This window comes from Oncorhynchus kisutch, linkage group LG8, assembly GCF_002021735.2.
Source record: "Oncorhynchus kisutch isolate 150728-3 linkage group LG8, Okis_V2, whole genome shotgun sequence".
Lineage (NCBI taxonomy): Eukaryota > Metazoa > Chordata > Actinopteri > Salmoniformes > Salmonidae > Oncorhynchus > Oncorhynchus kisutch.
The window spans coordinates 50,157,699-50,181,725 of NC_034181.2; the positions used below are offsets into that span (position 1 = coordinate 50,157,699).

General features: G+C 43.9%; 1 protein-coding gene across 2 annotated transcripts in view; it reads right to left on the reverse strand.

The window, feature by feature from the left end:
- Positions 1-582: 582 nt before the first annotated feature.
- LOC109895577 (molybdenum cofactor biosynthesis protein 1) overlaps positions 583-24,027 on the reverse strand; it is a 68,648-nt gene continuing 45,203 nt past the window's right edge. The window contains exons 10-11 of one of the 2 annotated variants that reach the window (XM_031830540.1): positions 4,075-4,137; positions 583-3,190 (exon numbers count right to left, since the gene is read on the reverse strand). In XM_031830540.1, coding sequence (XP_031686400.1) covers positions 4,082-4,137 — 56 coding nt within the window. In that variant the 3' untranslated portion in view covers positions 583-3,190; positions 4,075-4,081. The remainder of the gene's footprint in view (positions 3,191-4,074; positions 4,138-24,027) is intronic. The other variant, XM_020489367.1, reaches the window with a different exon arrangement.

Below are 24,027 nucleotides of genomic sequence, written 5' to 3' on the forward strand. Positions count from 1 at the left end.
ATGCTTTAAAATTTGGAGAGTAGTACTTAGTCATGTGTTATGGCAAATCTAATAGCACTTATTCAGGACAAAAAGTGAATTGCTTTGCCACATAAAAACCAAAAAAATACTTATTGCAGTGGTGTAAAGTACTAAAGTAAAAATGCTTTTAAGTAGTTTTTTGGGATATTTGACAACTTTCACTACATTCCTAAAGAAAAGAATGTATTTTTTACTCCTCACATTTTCCCTGACACCTAAAAGTACTCGTTACATTTTAAATGCTTAGCAGGATAGGAAAATTCACTTCATAAAAAAAATTGTAGACCTCCACAAGTCTGGTTCATCCTTTGGGGCAATTTACAAACGCCTGAAGGTACCACGTTAATCTGTACAAACAATAGTATGCAAGTATAAACACTATGGGACCACGCAGCCATTGTACCGCTCTGGAAGGAGACTCATTTCTGTCTCCTAGAGATGAACGTACTTTGGTGTGAAAAGTGAAAATCAGGATAATGTTTGACAAAAAGGAAAACCACATGCATTACACCAAATACTAGATTTGGGTGTGGTCTTTAAGTAAAAATAATGAGTGCAATGTTTACATATTAGCTTGTTTATTTAATTAGTATTCCAAAGGCACAGTGCTGAATAATGAACATAGAAAAGATAACATATATTCAACAATCAGTGTACAGCACTTTACTGTGTGAAATTATCAAATTAATTTAGTGTAACCTTAGAACATGGGTGTCAAAATCATTCCATGGAGGGCCGAGTGTATTATCATTATTTACTTTCAATGTGTGTCCAATTAAGACCTAGACACCCAGGTAAGGGGACTAGTTCCTAACTAATCAGTGACCTTATTGATCAATCAAGTACAAGGGAGGAGCTAAAACCAGCAGACACTCAGCCCTCCATGGAATGAGTTTGACACTTACCTTAGAACATGAGGCAACAAACAATAATTGACTCCGATTGTCTTATCACAGGTGTTTGAGAGGTTAAAGCACACCCTAGTCCAGGGTTCCCCAACTGGTGGCCTGTGGGCCAAATGGTTTTATTTGAAAAATAAAATAGTTGAGGCCAAAATGTGTGGAATTTATTGTTGGACTGTAAAAACACCAGGAAATCAGCTCCAAGTGATTTTATTTAAGAAACCTGTTCAAGTATTCGTGTTTGAAATGATTCAGTTTTAGTCAAACATACAGGTATCGGTTTGGGCTACTTGCAGTCCACAAATGATTTGTAATAATGTTCCGGGACCCCGACAATCCGCTCAAGAAAAAAAATCATCCCGCAGCTGGTTGATCCCTGCCCTAGTCCATATTTTCTTTCCCAAAAAGGACTCTAGCCTCAACATTATGGGTGTATCACAAAAGTAGCTTCCTTGTCGCCATTCCTTCATCTGCACTGATTTGGAGAAAGAATGTGTGCAGGTTGGCAGGTCTGCACAGATAAACATTTCTGATCATAAGAATCTGGTACAATGGAAGGACCAATACTGATCAGCAAGTCATGGCACAGCCTACCAGCCAGACAAGATGATGGACTTCATCAGTGGATGATTTGCAGTGAGGCATTTCCTGATCCTCTAAAAAATGTGAGATTTTGAAAGGAGATGTACCATGCAGGTTTGGGGTCAATATCATTTTTTATTCAGTCAACTTGGGAAATGCAGGTAAGAGTTGAACTAAAACAACCACGCATATGTTCCCCCTATGCTCATAGACCCAGAATTTCTGCAATGGCGGCCATCAAAATGTTGGCCATTGTGTATTTCACACTGTTGGGGTAAAAATCAGAGTATAATGCTTGTAAACCCCAATACAAGTTCATGTCATCGTCACCAATCAATTGCATTACACTTAAAAATGACTACCACCACCGATTTCTATATGGCATGCTATGCTACCAGTTTACACAAGCATTAGTTCTAAACCCGAAAGAACAACTTCTAGATATCATAGAGCAAAAACATCCAAATCAGATTTTAGTTACCACATCGTGGGCCTGTTATTAAATATAAATAATGACGGATTTGATGAATATCCACTTTGTTAGATATGGTCTGCATTCCATTGATCTCTTTACCGTATGTACTGACCCCCAAACCTGGTGCCGTGGAGATAATTTTCCAGTTAGTGGTTAGGGCTCACGGTGGAAGTCCTTTTCCCCCGCTCATCTAGCTTGATGTCTGTGATGATGTTGTGACTCACCACCTTGCACATGACGTAAAGCGTCAACGATGCCACTGTGACTGCAGTCAGCGTATCCATCTGGATATCACAGGCTGGTACAGCCTGGGCCGTCGCAGTAACAACGGCCGCATGGCATCGAGGTCGAGGTCGAAGCCGACAGAGGACCGGTCTAAGGGCGGCAGGTTGCAAAGCGGGATGAGTGCGCCCATGTTGCCTGCGTCACCCTTGGCTAAATGGTTGTTCCGGAGCAGGAGGAAGGCAGTGGGGCCCAGGTGACTGGTAGCTGTGGTGCTTCGACGTGTGGGGGGTTTGCTGCCCACATCCTCCATGGAGGCTTGGCTTTAGGCATCTGTGTGGGTCAGTAGGGCAGTGGTGGTGTTGTCCGGCTTGGGGGGAGTCAGAGGAATTTGCGCCCACCCCCAAGTATGTGGGAGTGGGTGTGTTGTGTGTGTTGTTTGAGTTTGGCTTGGAGGTCATCTCTGGAGGTTTGTCTGTGGCACTGCCTTATGCTATGCTGGCTTAGGTGGGGCCCTGTTTTAGCGTTTCTCAGTAGTGTGCGAAGGGAGGGAATCTTAGGGCTCCTTGTAGAGGCATTCTTTATTAAGTTTGGATTCCTGGAAAGTGTGTACCTGAGACATGTGCATGTCAGAATCAGCAGCCTTGGTTTGAGAACTGGGGGTTGTCAGTAAGTCATCAATCCCATATTCTCTGCGGGGCCAGTGGCACTACTGTAAAGGATTCTTTTGACAATATGGAACCACTGAGGGCTCCTTCCACACTGGTGGGTTCCCGAACAGCTGACATCAGGCAGCACTGTTAAAACTGTGTAGCCGGAATGGCACGATACATCCTTATTGGGTTGGCCACTTCCACTTCTGGAGTGGTACAGTTGGAGGGCCATAGCTGAGGTGAGGACTGCAGGATCTGGGACATAGACGAGGGGAGGGAGGACCACTGGCAGACTCTGGACTTGGGCAGGGACAGGGGCCTTTGGGGTGTGGTGTCTGAGAGACAGGGATGAAATTAAGATTAGGGTTTAGGGAGTCAACATTTAAAACAAAACAAAAACAGATTGCAATATTATCATTATTGCCATTCGATCAGTAATTTTACTTAAAAAGCTGCAACATGATTGAGGTAAAAAAAAGGCCTCGATCCAAGAAGTGGATCATGGTTTCCCATTTTGTACACCAGAAGAATACGATGCAGCTGGAATCACCACTCAGAGGTCGCTTCTGTGGGTTCGTGGGCAGTGCCATTGAGGGCTTTCACCATTTAGAAGTCTGGGTGGGACTTGCTAAACAGGAGGGGTCAGCCAATGATTTATACTCCTTTGCAAACATTCCATCAAAGATGGTGGATAAATTAAGATGAACGACTCAAGACGTTTACCATGTACATTTTTTTCAAGGTTCATGTAAGTGGGCATTCCCTCTCTCACAGTTCCTCCATAATCTCTGGCATGTTCACACGAGAGAGGGAAATGCTGGCTCTGGTCTACTTATTTTCCATCCCCGTTCGCACTCACATGACCAGAAAATGTGCCGGTGAGATGTCTCCTTTCCATGCCCCAGAGAAGGTAGAGGAGGTCTTGCTTTCTTTACCGTCTCTGACTCCATTAACTGCAAGTGGCAGTAAATCAGCCCGTTCAGACTATACACACTCCAGCACAGTAGGTAGTGGAATGCACCTTTTCAGTTTATTAATGAACTTCCAATACACCCATAGAAGTAGAAAAATCAGCAGCCTAGTACAACTGTGTTCACTCAATCAAATGGACTGAGGGTACGAGATTAGAAGGAGAGCGAAGATCAGAGAGTGGGAGTGAAGGAGAGAGAGAGGGGTAGAGGAGAGAAAGAGGGGAAGCGAATGAGTGAGTGTTACGTACAGCCGCGTCACCCACCGATGAGGATCATGGGTCTGTTCTTCATCTGGGAGATGCTGAACATGCCTGTGGGGAGGGACAGGGAGAAAGATTTTTTGTGAGGACTTTAATGGAAAAGGTGGGCAAGATAAAAAATAAACAAATTATGATTTGTGTGGGAGCCTCACCTACCACCGTCTCTACCTGTTCTTCCCTCTAAATTCTGAGTCCCATTCTACATTTCAACCGGTCTGAAAAAAGCTAAATGTGAGGACTTTGGAGCCCCTGGGATCCTTTACAAGAGAATATACACACAACTTTGGACACACCTTCTCATTCAAGGGCTTTTCTTTATTTTTACTATTTTCTACATTGTAGAATAATATCGAAGACATCAACACTATGAAATAACACATATGGAATCATGTGGTAAGCAAAAAAGGTAAAACAAATCATTTTAGATTCTTCAAAGTAGGCACCCTTTGCCTTGACAGCTTCACCTACTCTTGGCATTCTCTCAACCAGCTTCACCTGAAATGCTTTTCTAACAGTCTTGAAGGAGTTCCCACATATGCTGAGCATTTATTTCCTGCTTTTCCTTCACTCTGTGGTCCAACCCATCCCAAACCATCTCAATTTGGTTGAGGTTGGGTGATTGTGGAGGCCAGGTAATTTGTTGCAGGACTATCACCCTCCTTGGTCAAATAGCCCTTACAAAGCCTGGTGGTGTGTTGGGTCATTGTCCTGTTTGTCCCACTAAGCGCAAACCAGATGGGATGGCGTATCGCTGCAGAATGCTGAGGTAGACATGTTGGTTAAGTGTGCCTCAAATTTTAAATAAATCATTGAGGGTCACCAGCAAAGCACCCCCCACACCACCTCCTCCATGCTTCACGGTGGGAATCTCACATGCGAAGATCCTCCATTCACCAACTCAAAAAGGACATGGCGGTTGGAACCAATAATCTCACATTTGGACTCTTCAGACCAAAAGGACAGATTTTCACCGGTCTAATGTCCATTGCCTGGGTTTCTTGGCACAAGCAAATCTCTTATTATTATTGGTGTGCTTTAGTAGTGGTTTCTTTGCAGCACTTCGACCACGAAGGCCTGATTCACGCAGTCTCCTCTGAACAGTTGATGTTGAGATGTCTGTTACTTGAACTCTGAAGCTTTTATTTGGGCTGCAATTTGTGAGGCTGGTAAGTAATGAACTTATCCTCTGCAGCAGAGGTAACTCTGGGACATCCTTTCCTGTTGCAGTCCTCATGACAGCCAGTTTCATCATAGAGCTTGATGGTTTTTGCTACTGCACTTGAGACTTTCAAAGTTCTTGAAGGTGTTCTTGACATATGGACTTGGTCTTTTACCAAATAGGGCTACCTTCTGTATACTACCCCTACCTTGTTACAACACAACTGATTGGCTCAAACTAAGTCTAAGGATTTCAAATGACTGGGACTGCAGATGTCATAGATGTCGATCCACAGCATCCCAAACAGGCTCAATGGGTGACATGTCTGGTGAGTATGCAGGCCATGGAAGAACTGGGACATTTTCAGCTTTCAAGAATTGTGTACAGATCCTTGCGAAATGGGGCTATCATGCTGAAACATAATGATGGTGGCGGATGAATGGCACAGCAATGGGCCTAAGGATCTCGTCACGGTATCTCTATGCATTAAAATCGACCTCGATAAAATACAATCGTGTTTGTTGTCCGTAGCTTATGCCTGCCTATACCATAACCCCACCACCGGGCACTCTGCTCACAATGTTGACATCAGCAAATCACTCGCCCACGCGATGCCATACATGCTGTCTGCCATCTGTCCGGTACAGTTGAAAAGCACACTTATTCAGCGTGCCAGTGGACATCGTGAGCATTTGCCCACTGAAGTCGGTTACGACGCCAAACTGCAGTCAGGTCAAGACCCAGGTGGGGACCACAAGCACGCAGATGAGCTTCCCTGAAATGGTTTTGGACAGTTTGTGCAGAAATAATTCTGTAGGGGTGGCTGGTCTCAGACGATCCCGCAGGTTAAGAAGTTGTATGTGGAGGTCCTGAGCTGGCGTGGTTACAGTGGTCTGCGGTTGGGAGGCCGGTTAGACGTACTGCCACATTCTCTAAAACAACCTTAATTTCTCTACTAACATTAAATTATTCGGCAACAGCTCTAGTGGACATTCCTGTAGACAGCATGCCAACTCCCTCAAACATCTGTGGCACTGTGTTGTGACAAAACTTCATATTTTAGAGTGGCCTTTATTGTCCACAGCACATGGTGCACATGTGTAATAATCTTCTTGATATGCCACACCTGTCAGGTGGATGGATTATCTTGGCAAAGGAGAAATGCTCACTAACAGGGATGAAAACAAATTCTGAGAGAAATAAGCTTTTTGTGCGTGTGAAACATTTCTAGGATCTTTTATTTCAGTTCATTAAACATGAGACCAACACTTTACATGTGGCGTTTATTTTTGTTCAGTATAAATCAGTGTGTGATCGAACCCTCTGTGATTAGGGTGCTGTTCTGATGCCATTGAAACACGCCGAGCTATAGAAAAGGATCCAATTCGATAGCACGGTTGGCGACATTTCAAGCTAGCTTAAGGCTGTCGAGCTGAGCCCACTGTGGATCCGAGTCACAGCACCAGTATAACCAGCATCAATGTGCTAGCTTAGCATATAGTGCTGCCTCCCCGAACTTGCTTCTGACTGGGCTTGAACCAGGGTCCTCTACCTCACCAACATACGAACTGATTGAGCTAACCATTTGATAGCACTAATTGTGACATTTCAAGCTGGCTGTGGAGTAAATTTACAGCATATTACGATATGTTCTTATCTCCGTTACACAACAATGAACCTTGCAAAATGATGCACAGCGGGACGACATCCTGCTTAAAACATAGATGGTTGGGTAAACAACTTGTGTTAACATTTGTGTGCATACAAAATATCAATAATAGCACAACTGTTGTGTCGAATATGTAAGAGGCCTTGAAGTCGGTGTTATTCAAATTTGTTTTTCACTAATCAGCAATTGCTGGGAATTATGTCTGATGTCCTATTGCTAACTGAGTCTATTTTTAATGGGATGTTGGGTTGTAATTTGAAATACATGCTACACCAGAAGTTAATGGTTATACAGTGGGGCAAAAAAGTATTTAGTCAGCCACCAATTGTGCAAGTTCTCCCACTTAAAGATGAGGCCTGTAATTTATCATAGGTACACTTCAACTATGACAGACAAAATGAGAGAAAAAAAATCCAGAAAATAACATTGTAGGATTTTTTTATGAATTTATTTGCAAATTCTGGTGGAAAATAAGTATTTGGTCACCTACAAACAAGCAAGATTTCTGGCTCTCACAGACCTGTAACTTCTTTAAGAGGCTCCTCTGTCCTCCACTCGTTACCTGTATTAATGGCACCTGTTTGAACTTGTTATCAGTATAAAAGACACCTGTCCACAACCTCAAACAGTCACACTCCAAACTCCACTATGGCCAAGACCAAAGAGCTGTCAAAGGACACCAGAAACAACATTGTAGACCTGCACCAGGCTGGGAAGACTGAATCTGCAATAGGTAAGCAGCTTGGTTTGAAGAAATCAACTGTGGGAGCAATTATTAGGAAATGGAAGACATACAAGACCACTGATAATCTCCCTCGATCTGGGGCAAGATCTCACCCCGCAGTGCCAGACGTGTCCCCCTGCTAAAGCCACTACATGTCCAGGCCCGTCTGAAGTTTGCTAGAGAGCATTTGGATGATCCAGAAGACGATTGGGAGAATGTCATATAGTCTGATGAAACCAACCCAAACTTTAACTTCACTACATTCCTAAAGAACATTATGTACTTTATTCTCCATTAATTTTCCCTGACACCCAAAAGTACTCATTACATTTTGAATGCTTACCAGGACAACGGTCCAATTCATACACTTATCAAGTTAACATCACCGGTCATCCATACGGCCTCTGATCTGGCAGACTCACTAAACACATGCTTCGTTTGTAAATTATGTCTGAGTGTTGGAGCATGCCCCTATTAAGGCATCTTTACTTTTAATCATGAGTATGACAATTGGGTACTTTTTCCACAACTGTTTATGCCCTATTGGGGCATAATGTGGAAATAGGGAGATAGTGAATATTTTGGTAATGTGTTGTCAACAACAGTGATATCTTCAATCCAAGATGGCGTAGCAGTCGGACGTCGTGTCGTGTCCCTTGTATATATCGTATATCGTTTTTTAAAACAATATCTTTGAAAACTTTTTGCTAAACCTCAACTTCTAAATACTCTCCTGCAACCCGCCTCACCCTATGTAGCTATTTTTTCTAAAGTACTTATATTTACTTCGGATCCGGATCCCCTCAACTGAAGCTAGCCAGCTAACTACCAGGTATCAGTCAGCAAACCATTGCTAGCGGTCATCAGCTAACCTTTAGCTCGGAAAGCTCTCGCCAGTTCGAACAACGCGACTCTAACCAGAGTCCGGATTCCCACCGTAAACGGAACATTTTCAGCTGGATCTTCACAACTAGCTAACCGCAACCCCGGATGATTACTCCTGGCTAGCGTTTCCATCCACTTAGCTTTAAGCTAGCCCGGCCAGAGCTCCTGTGCTACCACCGAAGCATACTCCTGGGCTACAATATCCGGACCCACGACCGGTCTATCGATGTCACCGCATGAAGAGGCATAAACAGACTCACCCCATCGCGACGCCCCCCAAAGGCTAACTTTCTAGCCCTTGCTATCTCCTTGCTTGCTAATTCGGCCTGCTAACTGCTAGCTTGTTTAGCCCCGGTCCGCTAACTGCTACCTTGTTTAGCCCCGGCCTACTAACTGTTAGCACAGGCCTGCTAACCGTCTGAATCGCCGCGTCACAAACTCACTGGACCCATATTTACTTTCAATCTCTTTTCGATTTTTTAGTTGTTTATACCTTCCGGTAACCTGCCTCACCCAATCTGATACGGAATCGCTATTATTTTTAATTTTTAGAACACACTCAAGAACCTCCAGAAGCTAACCAGCTATTTAGTCATTGTTAGCGGCTTTTACCTTACACAGCCAGCCAGTTTTTTTAACCTGGATAATACTCGCCAGTCCAGCTTCCCTGCCCCATCCACCGCTGCCCCCTGGACACTGATCACTTGGCTACATAGCTGATGCATGCTGGACTGTCCATTAATCACGGTACTCCATTCTGCTTGTTTATGTTTTATCTGTCGGCCCCAGCCGCACTCAGGCTCTGTGTGTAGTTAATCCGACCCTCCCTGCCTAGTCAACGCCATTTTACCTGCTGTTGTGCTAGCTGATTAGCTGTTGTTGTCTCACCTACTGTTTAAGCTAGCTCTCCCAATTCAACACCTGTGATTAGTGTATGCCTCGCTGTATGTCTCTCTCAAATGTCAATATGCCTTGTATACTGTTGTTCAGGTTAGTTATCATTGTTTTAGTTTACAATGGAGCCCCTAGTTCCACTCTTCATACCCCTGATACCTCCTTTGTCCCACCTCCCACACATGCGGTGACCTCACCCATTACTACCAGCATGTCCAGAGATACACCCTCTCTCACCTCCGCTGCACCCCACCATACCCCTGTCTGCGCATTATGCCCTGAATATATTCTACTATGCCCAGAAATCTGCTCCTTTTATTCTCTGTCCCCAACGCTCTAGGCGACCAGTTTTGATAGCCTTTAGCCGCACCCTCATTCTACTCCTCCTCTGTTCCGCGGGTGATGTGGAGGTAAACCCAGGCCCTGCATGTCCCCAGGCACCCTCATTTGTTGACTTCTGTGATCGAAAAAGCCTTGGTTTCATGCATGTCAACATCAGAAGCCTCCTCCCTAAGTTTGTTTTACTCACTGCTTTAGCACACTCTGCTAACCCTGATGTCCTGGCCGTGTCTGAATCCTGGCTCAGGAAGGCCACCAAAAATTCTGAGATTTCCATACCCAACTATAACTTTTTCCGTCAAGATAGAACTGCCAAAGGGGGAGGAGTTGCAGTGTACTGCAGAGATAGCCTGCAAAGATATGTCATACTTTCCAGGTCCATACCTAAACAGTTCGAACTACTAATTTTGAAAATTACTCTCTCCAGAAATAAGTCTCTCACTTTTGCTGCCTGCTACCGACCCCCCTCAGCTCCCAGCTGTGCCCTGGACACCATTTGTGAATTGATCGCCCCCCATCTAGCTTCAGAGTTTGTTCTGTTAGGTGACCTAAACTGGGATATGCTTAACACCTCGGCAGTCCTACAATCTAAGCTAGATGCCCTCAATCTCACACAAATCATCAAGGAACCCACCAGGTACAACCTTAAATCTGTAAACAAGGGCACCCTCATAGACATCATCCTGACCAACTGGCCCTCCAAATACACCCCCGCTGTCTTCAACCAGGATCTCAGCGATCACTGCCTCATTGCCTCATTGCCTGTATCCGCTACGGAGCAGCAGTCAAACGACCACCCCTCATCACTGTCAAACGCTCCCTAAAACACTTCTGTGAGCAGGCCTTTCTAATCGACCTGGCCCGGGTATCCTGGAAAGACATTGACCTCATCCCGTCAGTTGAGGATGCCTGGTCATTCTTTAAAAGTAACTTCCTCACCATTTTAGATAAGCATCCTCCGTTCAAAAAATGCAGAACTAAGAACAGATACAGCCCTTGGTTCACTCCAGACCTGACTGACCTCGACCAGCACAAAAATATCCTGTGGCGGACTGCAATAGCATCGAATAGTCCCCGCGATATGCAACTGTTCAGGGAAGTCAGGAACCAATACACGCAGTCAGTCAGGAAAGCTAAGGCCAGCTTCTTCAGGCAGAAGTTTGCATCCTGTAGCTCCAACTCCAAAAAGTTCTGGGACACTGAAGTCCATGGAGAACAAGAGCACCTCCTCCCAGCTGCCCACTGCACTGAGGCTAGGTAACACGGTCACCACCGATAAATCCATGATTATCTTAACTTCAACAAGCATTTCTCAACAGCTGGCCATGCCTTCCACCGGGCTACTCCAACCTCGGCCAACAGCTCTGCCCCCCCCCCCCCCCCCCGCAGCTACTCGCCCAAGCCTCTCCAGGTTCTCCTTTACCCAAATGCAGATAGCAGATGTTCTGAAAGAGCTGCAAAACCTGGACCCGTACAAATCAGCTGGGCTTGACAATCTGGACCCTCTATTTCTGAAACTATCCGCCGCCATTGTCACAACCCCTATTACCAGCCTGTTCAACCTCTCATATCGTCTGAGATCCCCAAGGATTGGAAAGCTGCCGCAGTCATCCCCCTCTTCAAAGTGGGAGACACCCTGGACCCAAACTGTTACAGACCTATATCCATCCTGCCCTGCCTATCCAAGGTCTTCGAAAGCCAAGTCAACAAACAGGTCACTGACCATCTCGAATCCCACCGTACCTTCTCCACTGTGCAATCTGGTTTCCGAGCCGGTCATGGGTGCACCTCAGCCACGCTCAAGGTACTAAACGATATCATAACCTCCATCGATAAGACAGTACTGTGCAGCCGTCTTCATCGACCTTGCCAAGGCTTTCGACTCTGTCAATCACCATATTCTTATCGGCAGACTCAGTAGCCTCGGTTTTTCGGATGACTGCCTTGCCTGGTTCACCAATTACTTTGCAGACAGAGTTCAGTGTGTCAAATCGGAGGGCATGCTGTCCGGTCCTCTGGCAGTCTCTATGGGGGTGCCACAGGGTTCAATCCTCGTGCCGACTCTTTTCTCTGTATATATCAATGATGTTGCTCTTGCTGCGGGCGATTCCCTGATCCACCTCTATGCAGACGACACCATTCTATATACTTCTGGCCCGTCCTTGGACACTGTGCTATCTAACCTCCAAACGAGCTTCAATGCCATACAACACTCCTTCCGTGGCCTCCAACTGCTCTTAAACACCAGTAAAACCAAATGCATGCTTTTCAACCGTTCGCTGCCTGCACCCGCACGCCTGACCAGCATCACCACCCTGGATGGTTCCGACCTTGAATATGTGGACATCTATAAGTACCTAGGTGTCTGGCTAGACTAAACTCTCCTTCCAGACTCATATCAAACATCTCCAATCGAAAATCAAATCAAGAGTCGGCTTTCTATTCCGCAACAAAGCCTCCTTCACTCACGCCGCCAAACTTACCCTAGTAAAACTGACTATCCTACCGATCCTCGACTTCGGCGATGTCATCTACAAAATGGCTTCCAACACTCTACTCAGCAAACTGGATGCAGTTTTGTCACTAAAGCACCTTATACCACCCACCACTGCGACTTGTATGCTCTAGTCGGCTGGCCCTCGCTACATATTCGTCGCCAGACCCACTGGCTCCAGGTCATCTACAAGTCCATGCTAGGTAAAGCTCCGCCTTATCTCAGTTCACTGGTCAAGATGGCAACACCCATCCGTAGCACGCGCTCCAGCAGGTGTATCTCACTGATCATCCCTAAAGCCAACACCTCATTTGGCCGCCTTTCGTTCCAGGTCTCTGCTGCCTGTGACTGGAACGAATTGCAAAAATCGCTGAAGTTGGAGACTTTTATCTCCCTCACAAACATCTGCTATCTGAGCAGTTAACCGATCGCTGCAGCTGTACATAGTCTATCGGTAAATAGCCCACCCATTTTTACCTACCTCATCCCCATACTGTTATTTATTTATTTACTTTTCTGCTCTTTTGCACACCAATATCTCTACCTGTACATTACCATCTGATCATTTATCACTCGTGTTATTAATCTGCAAAATTGTAATTATTCGCCTACCACCTCATGCCTTTTGCACACAATGTATATAGACTCCCCCTTTTTTTCTACTGTGTTATTGACTTGTTAATTGTTTACTCCATGTGTAACTCTGTTGTCTGTTCACACTGCTATGCTTTATCTTGGCCAGGTCGCAGTTGCAAATGAGAACTTGTTCTCAACTAGCCTACCTGGTTAAATAAAGGTGAAATAAAAATAAATAAAAAAAATCTGGGTTCAACTTTAAATATTGTTAATTATCAGGTATCCATCCGATTGAAATATTGTCGGTTTCTACACCAGAAGTTAATGATTGATTATCTGTAGGAGGAATGTATATGGTGTAGTCAATTAGAGAGATGTGGTTTAGTGAGGAATGGGGGGCCGAGGTCAGGTAACATTAAGGGAGAAGGAACAGTTTGTTGCCCGTATCACTTGACATCTTTATTACTAGGCAGGAAGTTATGTTTAGAGAGGAGGAGGAGACTCCACTCAAATTGGGGTATATAAACTATTTTTCAGGACCCGGTTTCAAAAGGTAACTTGTAAAGATCCAAATAACTTCACAGATCTTCATTGTAAAGGGTTTAAACAGTTTCCCATGCTTGTTCAATTAACCATAAACAATTAAATGAACATGCACCTGTGGAAGTCATTAAGACACTAACAGCTTACAGACTGTAGGCAATTAAGGTCACAGTTATGAAAACTTAGGACACTAAAGAGGCCTTTCTACTGACTCTGGAAAAACACCAAAAGAAAGATACCCAGGTTCCCTGCTCATCTGCATGAACATGCCTTAGGCATGCTGCAAGGAGGCATGAGGACTGCAGATGTGGCCAGGGCAATACATTGCAATGTCCGTACTGAGACGCTTAAGACAGCACTACAGGGAGACAGGACGGACAGCTGCAGTGGCAGACCACGTTTAACACACCTGCACCGGATCGGTACATCACACCTGCGGGACAGGTACAGGAAGGCAACAACAACTGCCCGAGTTTCACCAGGAATGCACAATCCCTACATTAGTGCTCAGACTGTCCGCAATAGGCTGAGAGAGGCTGGACGGAGGGCTTGTAGATGGGTTGTATAAGGCAGGTCCTTACCAGACATCACTGGCAACAACGTCACCTTTGGACACAATCCCACTGTCGCTGGACCAGACAGGACTGGCAAAAAAATGCTCTTCACTGACGAGTCACGGTTTTGTCTCGCCAGGGATAATGGTCGGATTTGCATTTCTCCCCGAAGGAGTGAGCGTTACACCGAGCTCTGTACTCTGGAGCGGGATCGATTTGGAGGTGGAGGGTCATCGGACTGAGCTTGTTGTCATTGTAGGCAATCTCAACGCTTGTGCGTTACAGGAAAGACATCCTCCTCACGCATGTGGTACTCTTCCTGCAGGCTAATCCTGACATGACCCTCCAGCATGACAATGCCACCAGCCATGCTGCTCGTTCTGAGTGTGATTTCCTGCAAGACAAATGTTAGTGTTCTGCCATGGCCAGAGAAGAGCCCGGATATCAATCCCATTGATCACATCTGGGAACTGTTGTATCGGAGGGCTAGGGCCATTCCCCCCAGAAATGTCCGGGAACTTACAGGTGCCTTGGTGGAAGAGTGGGGTGACATCTCACAGCAAGGACTGGCAAATCTGGTGCAGTCCATAAGGAGGAAATGCACTGCAGTACTTAATGCAGCTGGTGGCCACACCAGATACTGACTGTTACTTCTGACTGTTATTACTGTTACCCCCCCCATTGTTCAGGGACACATTCCATTTCTGTTCGTCACATGTCCGTGGAACTTGTTCAGTTGTTGTCTCAGTTGTTGAATCTTATGTTCATACAAGTTATGTTTGCTGGAAATAAACGCAGTTGACAGTGAGAGGACGTTTTTGCTGAGTTTATGATGACTGAATTGCACATCGCCAATATTCAACCAAGATTTTGAACGTTTTAAATACCTGGTTTGCATACCCATTCTTGCCTTAGCATTTACTGGTAGATATCATAATTTGGAACATTTCCTACTGCTTTCCTCCAAGCAACAACCAAGTCAAATGTTATTAGTCACATGCGCCAAATACAGCAGGTGTAGACCTTACAGCGAAACGCTTACTTACGAGCCCCTAACCAACAATGCAAAAAAAAAAAATCATACGAATAAGAAATAAAAAGTAACAAGTAATTAAAGAGCAGCAGTGAAATAGCAAGACTATATACAGTGGGGTACCGGTACAGAGTCAATGTGCTGGGGCATTGGTTAGTCGAGATAATTGAGGACTATGTACATGTAGGTAGAGTTATTAAAATTACTATGCGTAGATAAGAGAGTAGCAGTGGTGTAAAGGGGGGGGGGGGGGGCAATGCAAATAGTCTGGGTAGCTATTTGATTAGATGTTCAGGAGTTTTATGACTTGGACCTAGACTTAACACTCCGGTACCGCTTGCCGTGCGGTAGCCGAAAGAACAGTCTATGACTAGGGTGGCTGGAATCTTTGATAATATTTAGGGCCTAGCTGTTCCTCAGCTATTGTATGTATGTTGAGGTCGCCTACCACTATTAGCTGCCAGTGTACAGTATAGCGCATGTGCCATTTTCTGCTATTGCTTGTATCCATTTGCTGCTATTTATGTCATAAACATATCATATCACAATGCTAGTCCAAAAGATCGAGGCCATGGAGAGGCCCCCCATGAGGATGCTGTCACCCTAGCCAACCAGAGTTTATACATGTTTATATATACTACTTTTCAATTTTTTCCCTGGTTTCACTTCACCAATTTTGTGTATGTCGATTACATGAAATCCAAATAAAAATCAATTTAAAATACAGGTTGTAATGCAACAAAATAGGAAAAACACCAAGGGGAATTAATACTTTTGCAAGGCAATGTATCTATGTATGTACAGTTATTCATGTTTTCAAGTACTGGAGACAAATAATGCATTCCAATATACTGTTGTATTTGGAGCATGTGACATAACATTTGATTTGAAACATGTTATCAAAATGGCTATTGCAGGAGCAGTGGACCAACATTCTCACTGGGATGAAACAGTAATCACTAATTCCTTACGATAAGAAATTACCAAAATGTACATCAGGGTGTTACATTCAGCAAGGTAACAGGCAGAATCGAAAGCGATACAGCTACTACCCATGTCTCTGACCAGCCGACCAGTAACAATACCTGGATAATGTGAGATGGCGACGTGTGTGGAACCAATTTTGGGGTTGGAAGAATCAATGCGAAATGCCAAGGGAATGGATTGAAAAAGTTAACTAATTTAAAATGACAGGGCCAAAAACTCATTGCAAATGAAGAAAACCTTGGAGAGACCAGTCATGGGGAAAAAGAGAAACCAGTCCTATACGGGAGTAAATCGTTTAAAATTGGTGGCGAGATAAGTGTGTCCAAGCGTAGTACATGCTAAATAAAAAGGCACGTAAACGTTGGTTTGGATTAAAACAAACAATTCAATGATTGGAGGGAGGACAGTGGACTTATCATTATCATGTTTGTTTGTAATTAAAACTTTTGGGTTGCTGATTAAGATTAGCATAGTGAATGCTAACGAAATGTACACTTTCTCTTCCAGGAGAGTATGGGGTATCATTATCTCGCTCTCTTAGAAGTGAAATTATGCCATTGTATAAAGGCATCCCGATTTAGCAGTAAAGGGGGCTCCCAAATAATTAAGGCCTGGCTATTGGTTTCTTTGTTTTTGCCCTACATTTTACCACACACACTCATCTCACCGGTGATGAATATTTGTTAGCGGTGTTAATACAGTGTCTGATTTACTGTGTGGGGTCTTACTGACTTTATTGTCCCCATGGGGAAATGTTGTTGCAGTGTCATGTACACATCTAAAGTGGCATTGAAATATAAAACAAAATTGACAATACAACTTTCATAACAGTTACACACCAATAAAAATAATAAGAAATAAAACTAGCCAGCTGGCCTTACGGAGTCAATGGGAACATTCGCCCGAGTTATTTAGGAGTGATATCACACCTGGCACAAATTATTGTCTCGTTCTATTTTTCCTGCTGAGGAGTGCCCTATACCTGCGCCCAGAGGGGAGTAATTCAAAGTCCAGGTACAGGGGGTGACTTGGGTCTGAAATGATTTTGTGAGCCTTACGGAGGGCCCTGACCTTAAAGATCTCATCCAGGTCTGTCTGTTTGACTCCAAGTACCTTACTTGCTTTGGTAATAATTCTTCTCAGCATGTTTCTCTGGCTGACAGTAGCTTTGCCAAACCAACAAACAATACAAAAAGTTAAAATACTCTCAATAAAGGATTTGTAAAACAGAGTCAGTATAGTACAGTCTATATTGGCTCTTTTTGTATATCAGGACTGTACATTTACTCCACTGAAGCTTATTGTCCAAAAAAACACCCAGATATTTATATTCCTCTACAATCTCTATATTCTGACCTCTGATAGATGTTGCAGAGGTAGGTGTTGTACGCTTCCTGAAGTCTATGCACATCTCTTTGGTCTTGTTGGTATTGAGGACCAAGTGTGATTCCTCACACCACTCTACAAAGTCATCTAGGACCGGGCCATGATGTTCCCCATCATCATGCAACAGGCTGATCAAGGCAGTGTCATCAGCGAACTTAACAAGGTGTTTGTCATTATAGGAACTAGTACAACTATTAGTGTACAAGATGTACAGAATTGGGGACAAAACACATCCCTGAGGAGAGCCTGTGTTGGTATTGCGTATATCCGACACATGGCGACCTATTTTGACTCGCTGTGAGCATTGGCTCAGGAAGTCCAACAGCCACAAAACCAGCCCCCCCTCTAAGGAGAAGTCCTGAATGAGTCTCTGTTCCAGAATGTAAGAATGGATTGTGTTGAAGGCAGAAGAAAAGTAAACAAACATAACCCTGACATGGGATTTGGCACCTTCTAGATGTCTATAGACCATGTTAAGGAGGGTAAGAATGGCATCATCAACTCCTCTGCTAGGCAAACTGAAATGGGTCGAGGAGCTTCTGGGAATATGACTTTTCACAATTTTCTCAAGGCATTTCATTACTAATGATGTCAAGGCGACAGGGCGGTAGTCATTCAGCACAGTGGGATTAGATACTTTAGGAATTGGTATAATTGAGGTTTTCCACATTACTGGTACGTGTTGCTGGTCAAGTGAGGATTGGAAAATATCTGTAAAAACACCAGCCAGTTGTTCAGCACAGTGCTTTAACACATGTTCACTTACTTTGTCTGGGCCTGGGCTTTCGTATGTGTTTCATCCCCTGAACAACTTTAGAACATTAGACTGTTGAACAACAACTCTCAAACATTTGTAATGATGCTTCCATTTGTTTTACCTCTTAAGAAGAAAACAGTCTTCTGAATTGTATATTGGGTATGCAGAATGATGGAAATGTTTTTAAATGGTTTCTGAGTACAGGGAAAGAAAATACTTAAAATGGGGTTGAACAACCTTTGTCCTGACTTTCTGGTGGGGCCTGATCAACCTCACTAGAAAGGAGACACATTGGATGAGATTTAAGTATATTATGAAGTGTGTAGCTGTTATTTTTTGGGATCTTGTTTTTGTCGTGATACAAATCTCACTAGATTGGGTCTGCTGTATGGTCAGGATTTCACCCTAAGTGTTAGCTCTCTAACTCCCTGACCCGGTAACTCTGTTGTGAGGTCGCCAGTATGATTAGGGAGAATAAGCCAATTTGGAAAATGGTTTCAACAGTGTGTCGGTATGCTCTTTGACATTAGTCTTAGGAATGTTGTATTTGGTAATAATTTGTCACATGGTATATAGTTTTGGATTTTCTGAATCAGAAAAGCTGTTGTTTTGGTCTGATCTCCCTCGAAGTTATGGCGATACTGACTACTGATGGTCTATATGCATGGAAGGAACAATAGAAATGGTGTTCTGCACCACTACCACTGAGACCTGAGTCCGAGCCAGCAACCTGTGTACGAGCGGCAGAAGTGCAGCATGAGTCCTGAGACCGAGTATGTGGAGTGAGCATGGAGAGAGATCACATCCAAACTTCTCATGCTGCTGGTGTACTGGTGGGAAAAAGGACCAGACAGGATGGACTGTACAGAATGGTGGTACTGCTCAGGTGAAAGATTCAATGGCTTGGGAAAATCTGATTATTCCCCAGATATTGAAATCAGGACATTATCAATGGCCATCAACTGTGATACGCATGAAACGTATGTGCCGTTGGGAATACGTACTGTAATGCTATCTGAAGAAGAAAATGAAGATACGCCAGAAGAAGTGTGCCGGGAATGAAAGGGGGTGGTCACCTGTGCCCGGAAATTGATTTAGGGTTGCTCTAAACCAGTGGCCGCCAACCGGTCGATCAAGGCACTCCTAGTCGATCACCAAATATTTATGTAGCAAAGCCAACAAACGATAAAGGCTTGCGCTCCATTTTTTTAAATCGTTGAGCTGTTGCCGATCTTGCAAACCGGGTAGCAAAGTGTTCCCATGAGACAAACTCCGCCTTCCCGGCGGACCTGCAAATCTGTGACTAAATCGAGTGCACTTAATGCGCTGCACAATCGGATAGCTCCACGGTGACGTGGCTACAGAATTTCCATGACCCTGGCCACAGCCAAGTTTAATAGGCTACTAGCCTATGTAAGATTTAATTACTTTTAAAAGCATGACCACAGAGACTCAACGAATACAGCAAAGAGCTGCTGTTTTTATGAGCGAGTTCATGTTTAAGTTTATATTCAGCACTATCACTATTTTTATTGAACACGATTACAAAACGCGCTTCTCCATAGTTCCACTCGGGTTGCAGCTGCAATGAATGAGTAGCCAAGTATCGATGGCCATGCATTTTATTATTATTAACAGCTCATCGTGTCGATTTTAATATTCAGGAATGTTGAACTTTCTCCGGTCATTGGAACATGAATTTGTGCATGAGGCAGATGTGGTGCGACTTGAGTTTTGCCATTAGGTGAAAGACTGTGTCCCCTCTCTCTGGTCAGTCTCACTGGAGGAAAGGAAGGAGAGAGAAGGGACCGAGAGAGGTTTAAAAAAAATTTTTTTTTAAAGGGCTTTGAACTCAGAATTCCAAGTTGGAAACTCTCGCATCTTTCCAGAGCTCCGACTTTTTGACCTGAAGATCACTGACGTCGTGATTTGATCTCGTTGACCATCAGATGCAGGTACCATCAGTCCAGTTAAATAAAAAAGCTAATTATTTGAATTCATGCTCCACAGTGCCTCAAGTGCTAAACCAACTGATCTATTTTGTTATCAAAGCACGAGTTTTGAAATATTATATGGTCTGATTAGCAATATTTACAGGCCAGTCATATATCCAATATGCGGTGATAATGTACTAGGCCTACTGCCCAAACCTCATTCTTACAAAACTGTTTGTGTGAGGTTAAAGTAAACAAAAACATCTGAGCAGTAATCTCAGCTTGCTTTTTGACTGTGAAAGTGATCTCAAAGGTTGGTTACCACTGCTCTAAACTGTTTATTTGGGCTATAAGGTTGATTTGGGAGGTCTACACATTGGGAAATTCAGGTGCATTGAGATACCGATCTGTTGTTAACATGCCTGTACAGTGGGGCAAAAAAGTATTTAGTCAGCCACCAATTGTGCAGGGGAAATTTCAGCGTGACAACTAAAAATACAACGTCGTAATATTAAACATTCTTGAAAATGCAAGTGTCTTAGAGAGGGGCAAAAAAGTATTTAGTCAGCCACCAATTGTGCAAGTTCTCCCACTTAAAAAGATGAGGCCTGTAATTTTCATCATAGGTACACTTCAACTATGACAGACAAAATGAGAAAAAAAAATCCAGAAAATCACATTGTAGGATTCTTTATGAATTTATTTGCAAATTATGGTGGAAAGTAAGTATTTGGTCAATAACAAAAGTTTCTCAATACTTCAAACGTTTTCTGTATGTCTTCACAAGGTTTTCACACTGTTGCTGGTATTTTGGCCCATTCCTCCATACAGATCTCCTCTAGAGCAGTGATGTTTTGGGGCTGTTGCTGGGCAACACAGACTTTCAACTCCCTCCAAAGATTTTCTATGGGGTTGAGATCTGGAGACTGGCTACGCCACTCCAGGACCTTGAAATGCTTCTTACGAAGCCACTCCTTCGTTGCCCGGGCGGTGTGTTTGGGATCATTGTCATGCTGAAAGACCCAGCCACGTCTCATCTTCAATGCCCTTGCTGATGGGAGGAGGATTTCACTCAAAATCTCACGATACATGGCCCCATTCATTCTTTCCTTTACACGGATCAGTCGTCCTGGTCCCTTTGCAGAAAAACAGCCCCAAAGCATGATGTTTCCACCCCCATGCTTCACAGTAGGTATGGTGTTCTTTGGATGAAACAGCATTCTTTGTCCTCCAAACACGACGAGTTAAGTTCTATTTTGGTTTCATCTGACCATATGACATTCTCCCAATCTTCTTCTGGATCATCCAAATGCTCTCTAGCAAACTTCAGACGGGCCTGGACATGTACTGGCTTAAGCAGGGGGACACGTCTGGCACTGCAGGATTTGAGTCCCTGGCGGCGTAGTGTGTTACTGATGGTAGGCTTTGTTACTTTGGTCCCAGCTCTCTGCAGGTCATCCACTAGGTGAACCCGTGTGGTTCTGGGATTTTTGCTCACAGTTCTTGTGATCATTTTGACCCCACGGGGTGAGATCTTGCGTGGAGCCCCAGATCAAGGGAGATTATCAGTGGTCTTGTATGTCTTCCATTTCCTAATAATTGCTCCCACAGTTGATTTCTTCAAATGAAGCTGTTTACCTATTGCAGATTCAGTCTTCCCAGCCTGGTGCAGGTCTACAATTTTGTTTCTGGTGTCCTTTGACAGCTCTTTGGTCTTGGCCATAGTGAAGTTTGGAGTGTGACTGTTTGAGGTTGTGGACAGGTGTCTTTTATACTGATAACATGTTCAAACAGGTGCCATTAATACAGGTAACGAGTGGGGGGACAGAGGAGCCTCTTAAAGAATAAGTTACAGGTCTGTGAGAGCCAGAAATCTTGCTTGTTTGTAGGTGACCAAATACATATTATCCACCATCATCTGCAAATAAATTGAAGTGTACCTATGATGAAAATTACAGGCCTCTCCCCTTTTTAAGTGGGATAACTTGCACAATTGGTGGCTGACTAAATACTTTTTTGCCCCACTGTATGTGTTCCCTGTTTGTAAATGTAAATTCCGACAGTGTCGGTGTGTGTGAAGTTGGAGGTCTTGAATTTGAGTGATTGACAGTCCTTAGTGCTTCATGTTGAGTCTTTCTAAATTTGGTTTGGATAATTTATCAAATGTTTAAATTATGGTTTGGAAAGGAGCAAAAAGGAGGAGAGCACGGTGCACTGCTCAAATTTATTGAGTCTAGGGAGTGTTTTCCTTCCTTCAAACCTCATCTTTTAGTGACCTCCGAGAGGGAGGTTAGAGAACCCACTAGATAGCTTGAGCTATCCATGATATACTTGATAGTAGGGGTTTAGTTTTACCATGTTATCACAACCCTAAAGTGCATCAATACATATGGCGACACAGTACAATTAATTACGTGCAAGGCTCATAGTCTGTCACCCGAGAATGAAGGAAACTAGCATCCCATTGGCATAAAACAGAACGGATGGAAGGTTCTTTCCCCAGTCTCATTGGCATTAAGGGTGGTGTGAAATTACTCTTCCCTGTTCAAGTCAATATGTTTTCTAAGTGTCATGGGAACATCAGAATGATCATTGATCCAGAGGGACTGTTGGAAATTGACTTGAATGTTTTAGTATGTTTATAATTATATAAAAGTGGAGAAGCAGTAGTAACTAACGTGTTATGGGTTAGATGGAATGATTAATGGGAATGATTAATGATTCAAGTGCAAATGATTTTGTAGCCAGAAGCAAGGGCATGTGTTTGAGACAGAATGTTTGCATAAGGGTGTAAGCTGCAGAGTCTGGCAGGACGGACATCAGTGTATTCTGTGGAGTCCCAAAAACCAAGGCGTTAACCTTACAGGGAATTGGGAAAGCAGAATTTCATATGACGGACGGATATTTGTGTGGCTAATATATTAAGGAAGTGGGTAAGAGTCTCTGGGGAACGATACCACTTCTCTATGTATATTGTTACAGGGGATAGCTCATAGCAGAGGAAGGACAGCTAACTGTGCACAATTTAGAGACTACTATGAAGTCAAACTGAATGTCACACATACCCAGATCATGGTGAGTAGCAGAGATAGTGTTGTTATTTCAGACACTATTGTCAACTTTCAATGAGGGGTTCTTCAAAGAAGGTACAAAGCTTAAAAGAATAGCCACAGATCCCTGTATACGGGAGGCCACGTCACCGAAGGGGAAGTTTGCTGTAATAATAGCATCACATTACTTGCAGAGTGCGATTAAGAAACATGTGACTCAGAGTTTTGTAAGGTTGGACAGTCTTCCAACGCTACTAGTATCTCCCCCATTCATAACAGCCAGCTAACACTTGACATATCTCCCAGAAGATTGGGACTGAGTGACGGTAAACGGAAAGTGTCAGAAGGTGGCTGCTTATCAACCGTTGGGACCCGAAGGTTACACTGTAATGAGGGTGTTCAAAGGGTTGGGGTGAACAGTACGTGGCTTGGGTAGTTGATGTCCTTGATGGCCTTCCTGTGACATAGGATGCTGTAGGTGTCCTGGAGGTCACGCAGTTTGCCCCCGGTGATGCGCTGGCCAGACCGCACCAACCTCTGGAGAAACCAGTGGTTGAGGGTGGTGCAGTTGCCGTACTAGGCGGTGATACAGCCCATCAGGATGCTCTCAATTGTGCATCTGTAAAAGTTTGAGGTAGGGAGAACCTGAAAGATTCAGTCCTAGATCTATCAGTTTACCACAAAGGCAATAGAAGAGCAGGAGACAGATTCAATGCAATAGATATTCTCACAGCAGTCGCTGTAGGGACAGTGACTGAAGGAGCGGTAGTAGTGCTGAAAGATGCTATAGTAACAGCGTGGAACTGGACTATGGCGCAAATTAGGAGTATTTTGAAGTACGCAGTGTTAGTAGCAGCAGGGGTTACCCTTGGTAGCATTGTTGGGATATCATCTTCTGAGGGCATTGATGTTGAAACGTATAATACCAGTCAAAAGTTTGGACACACCTACCTCATT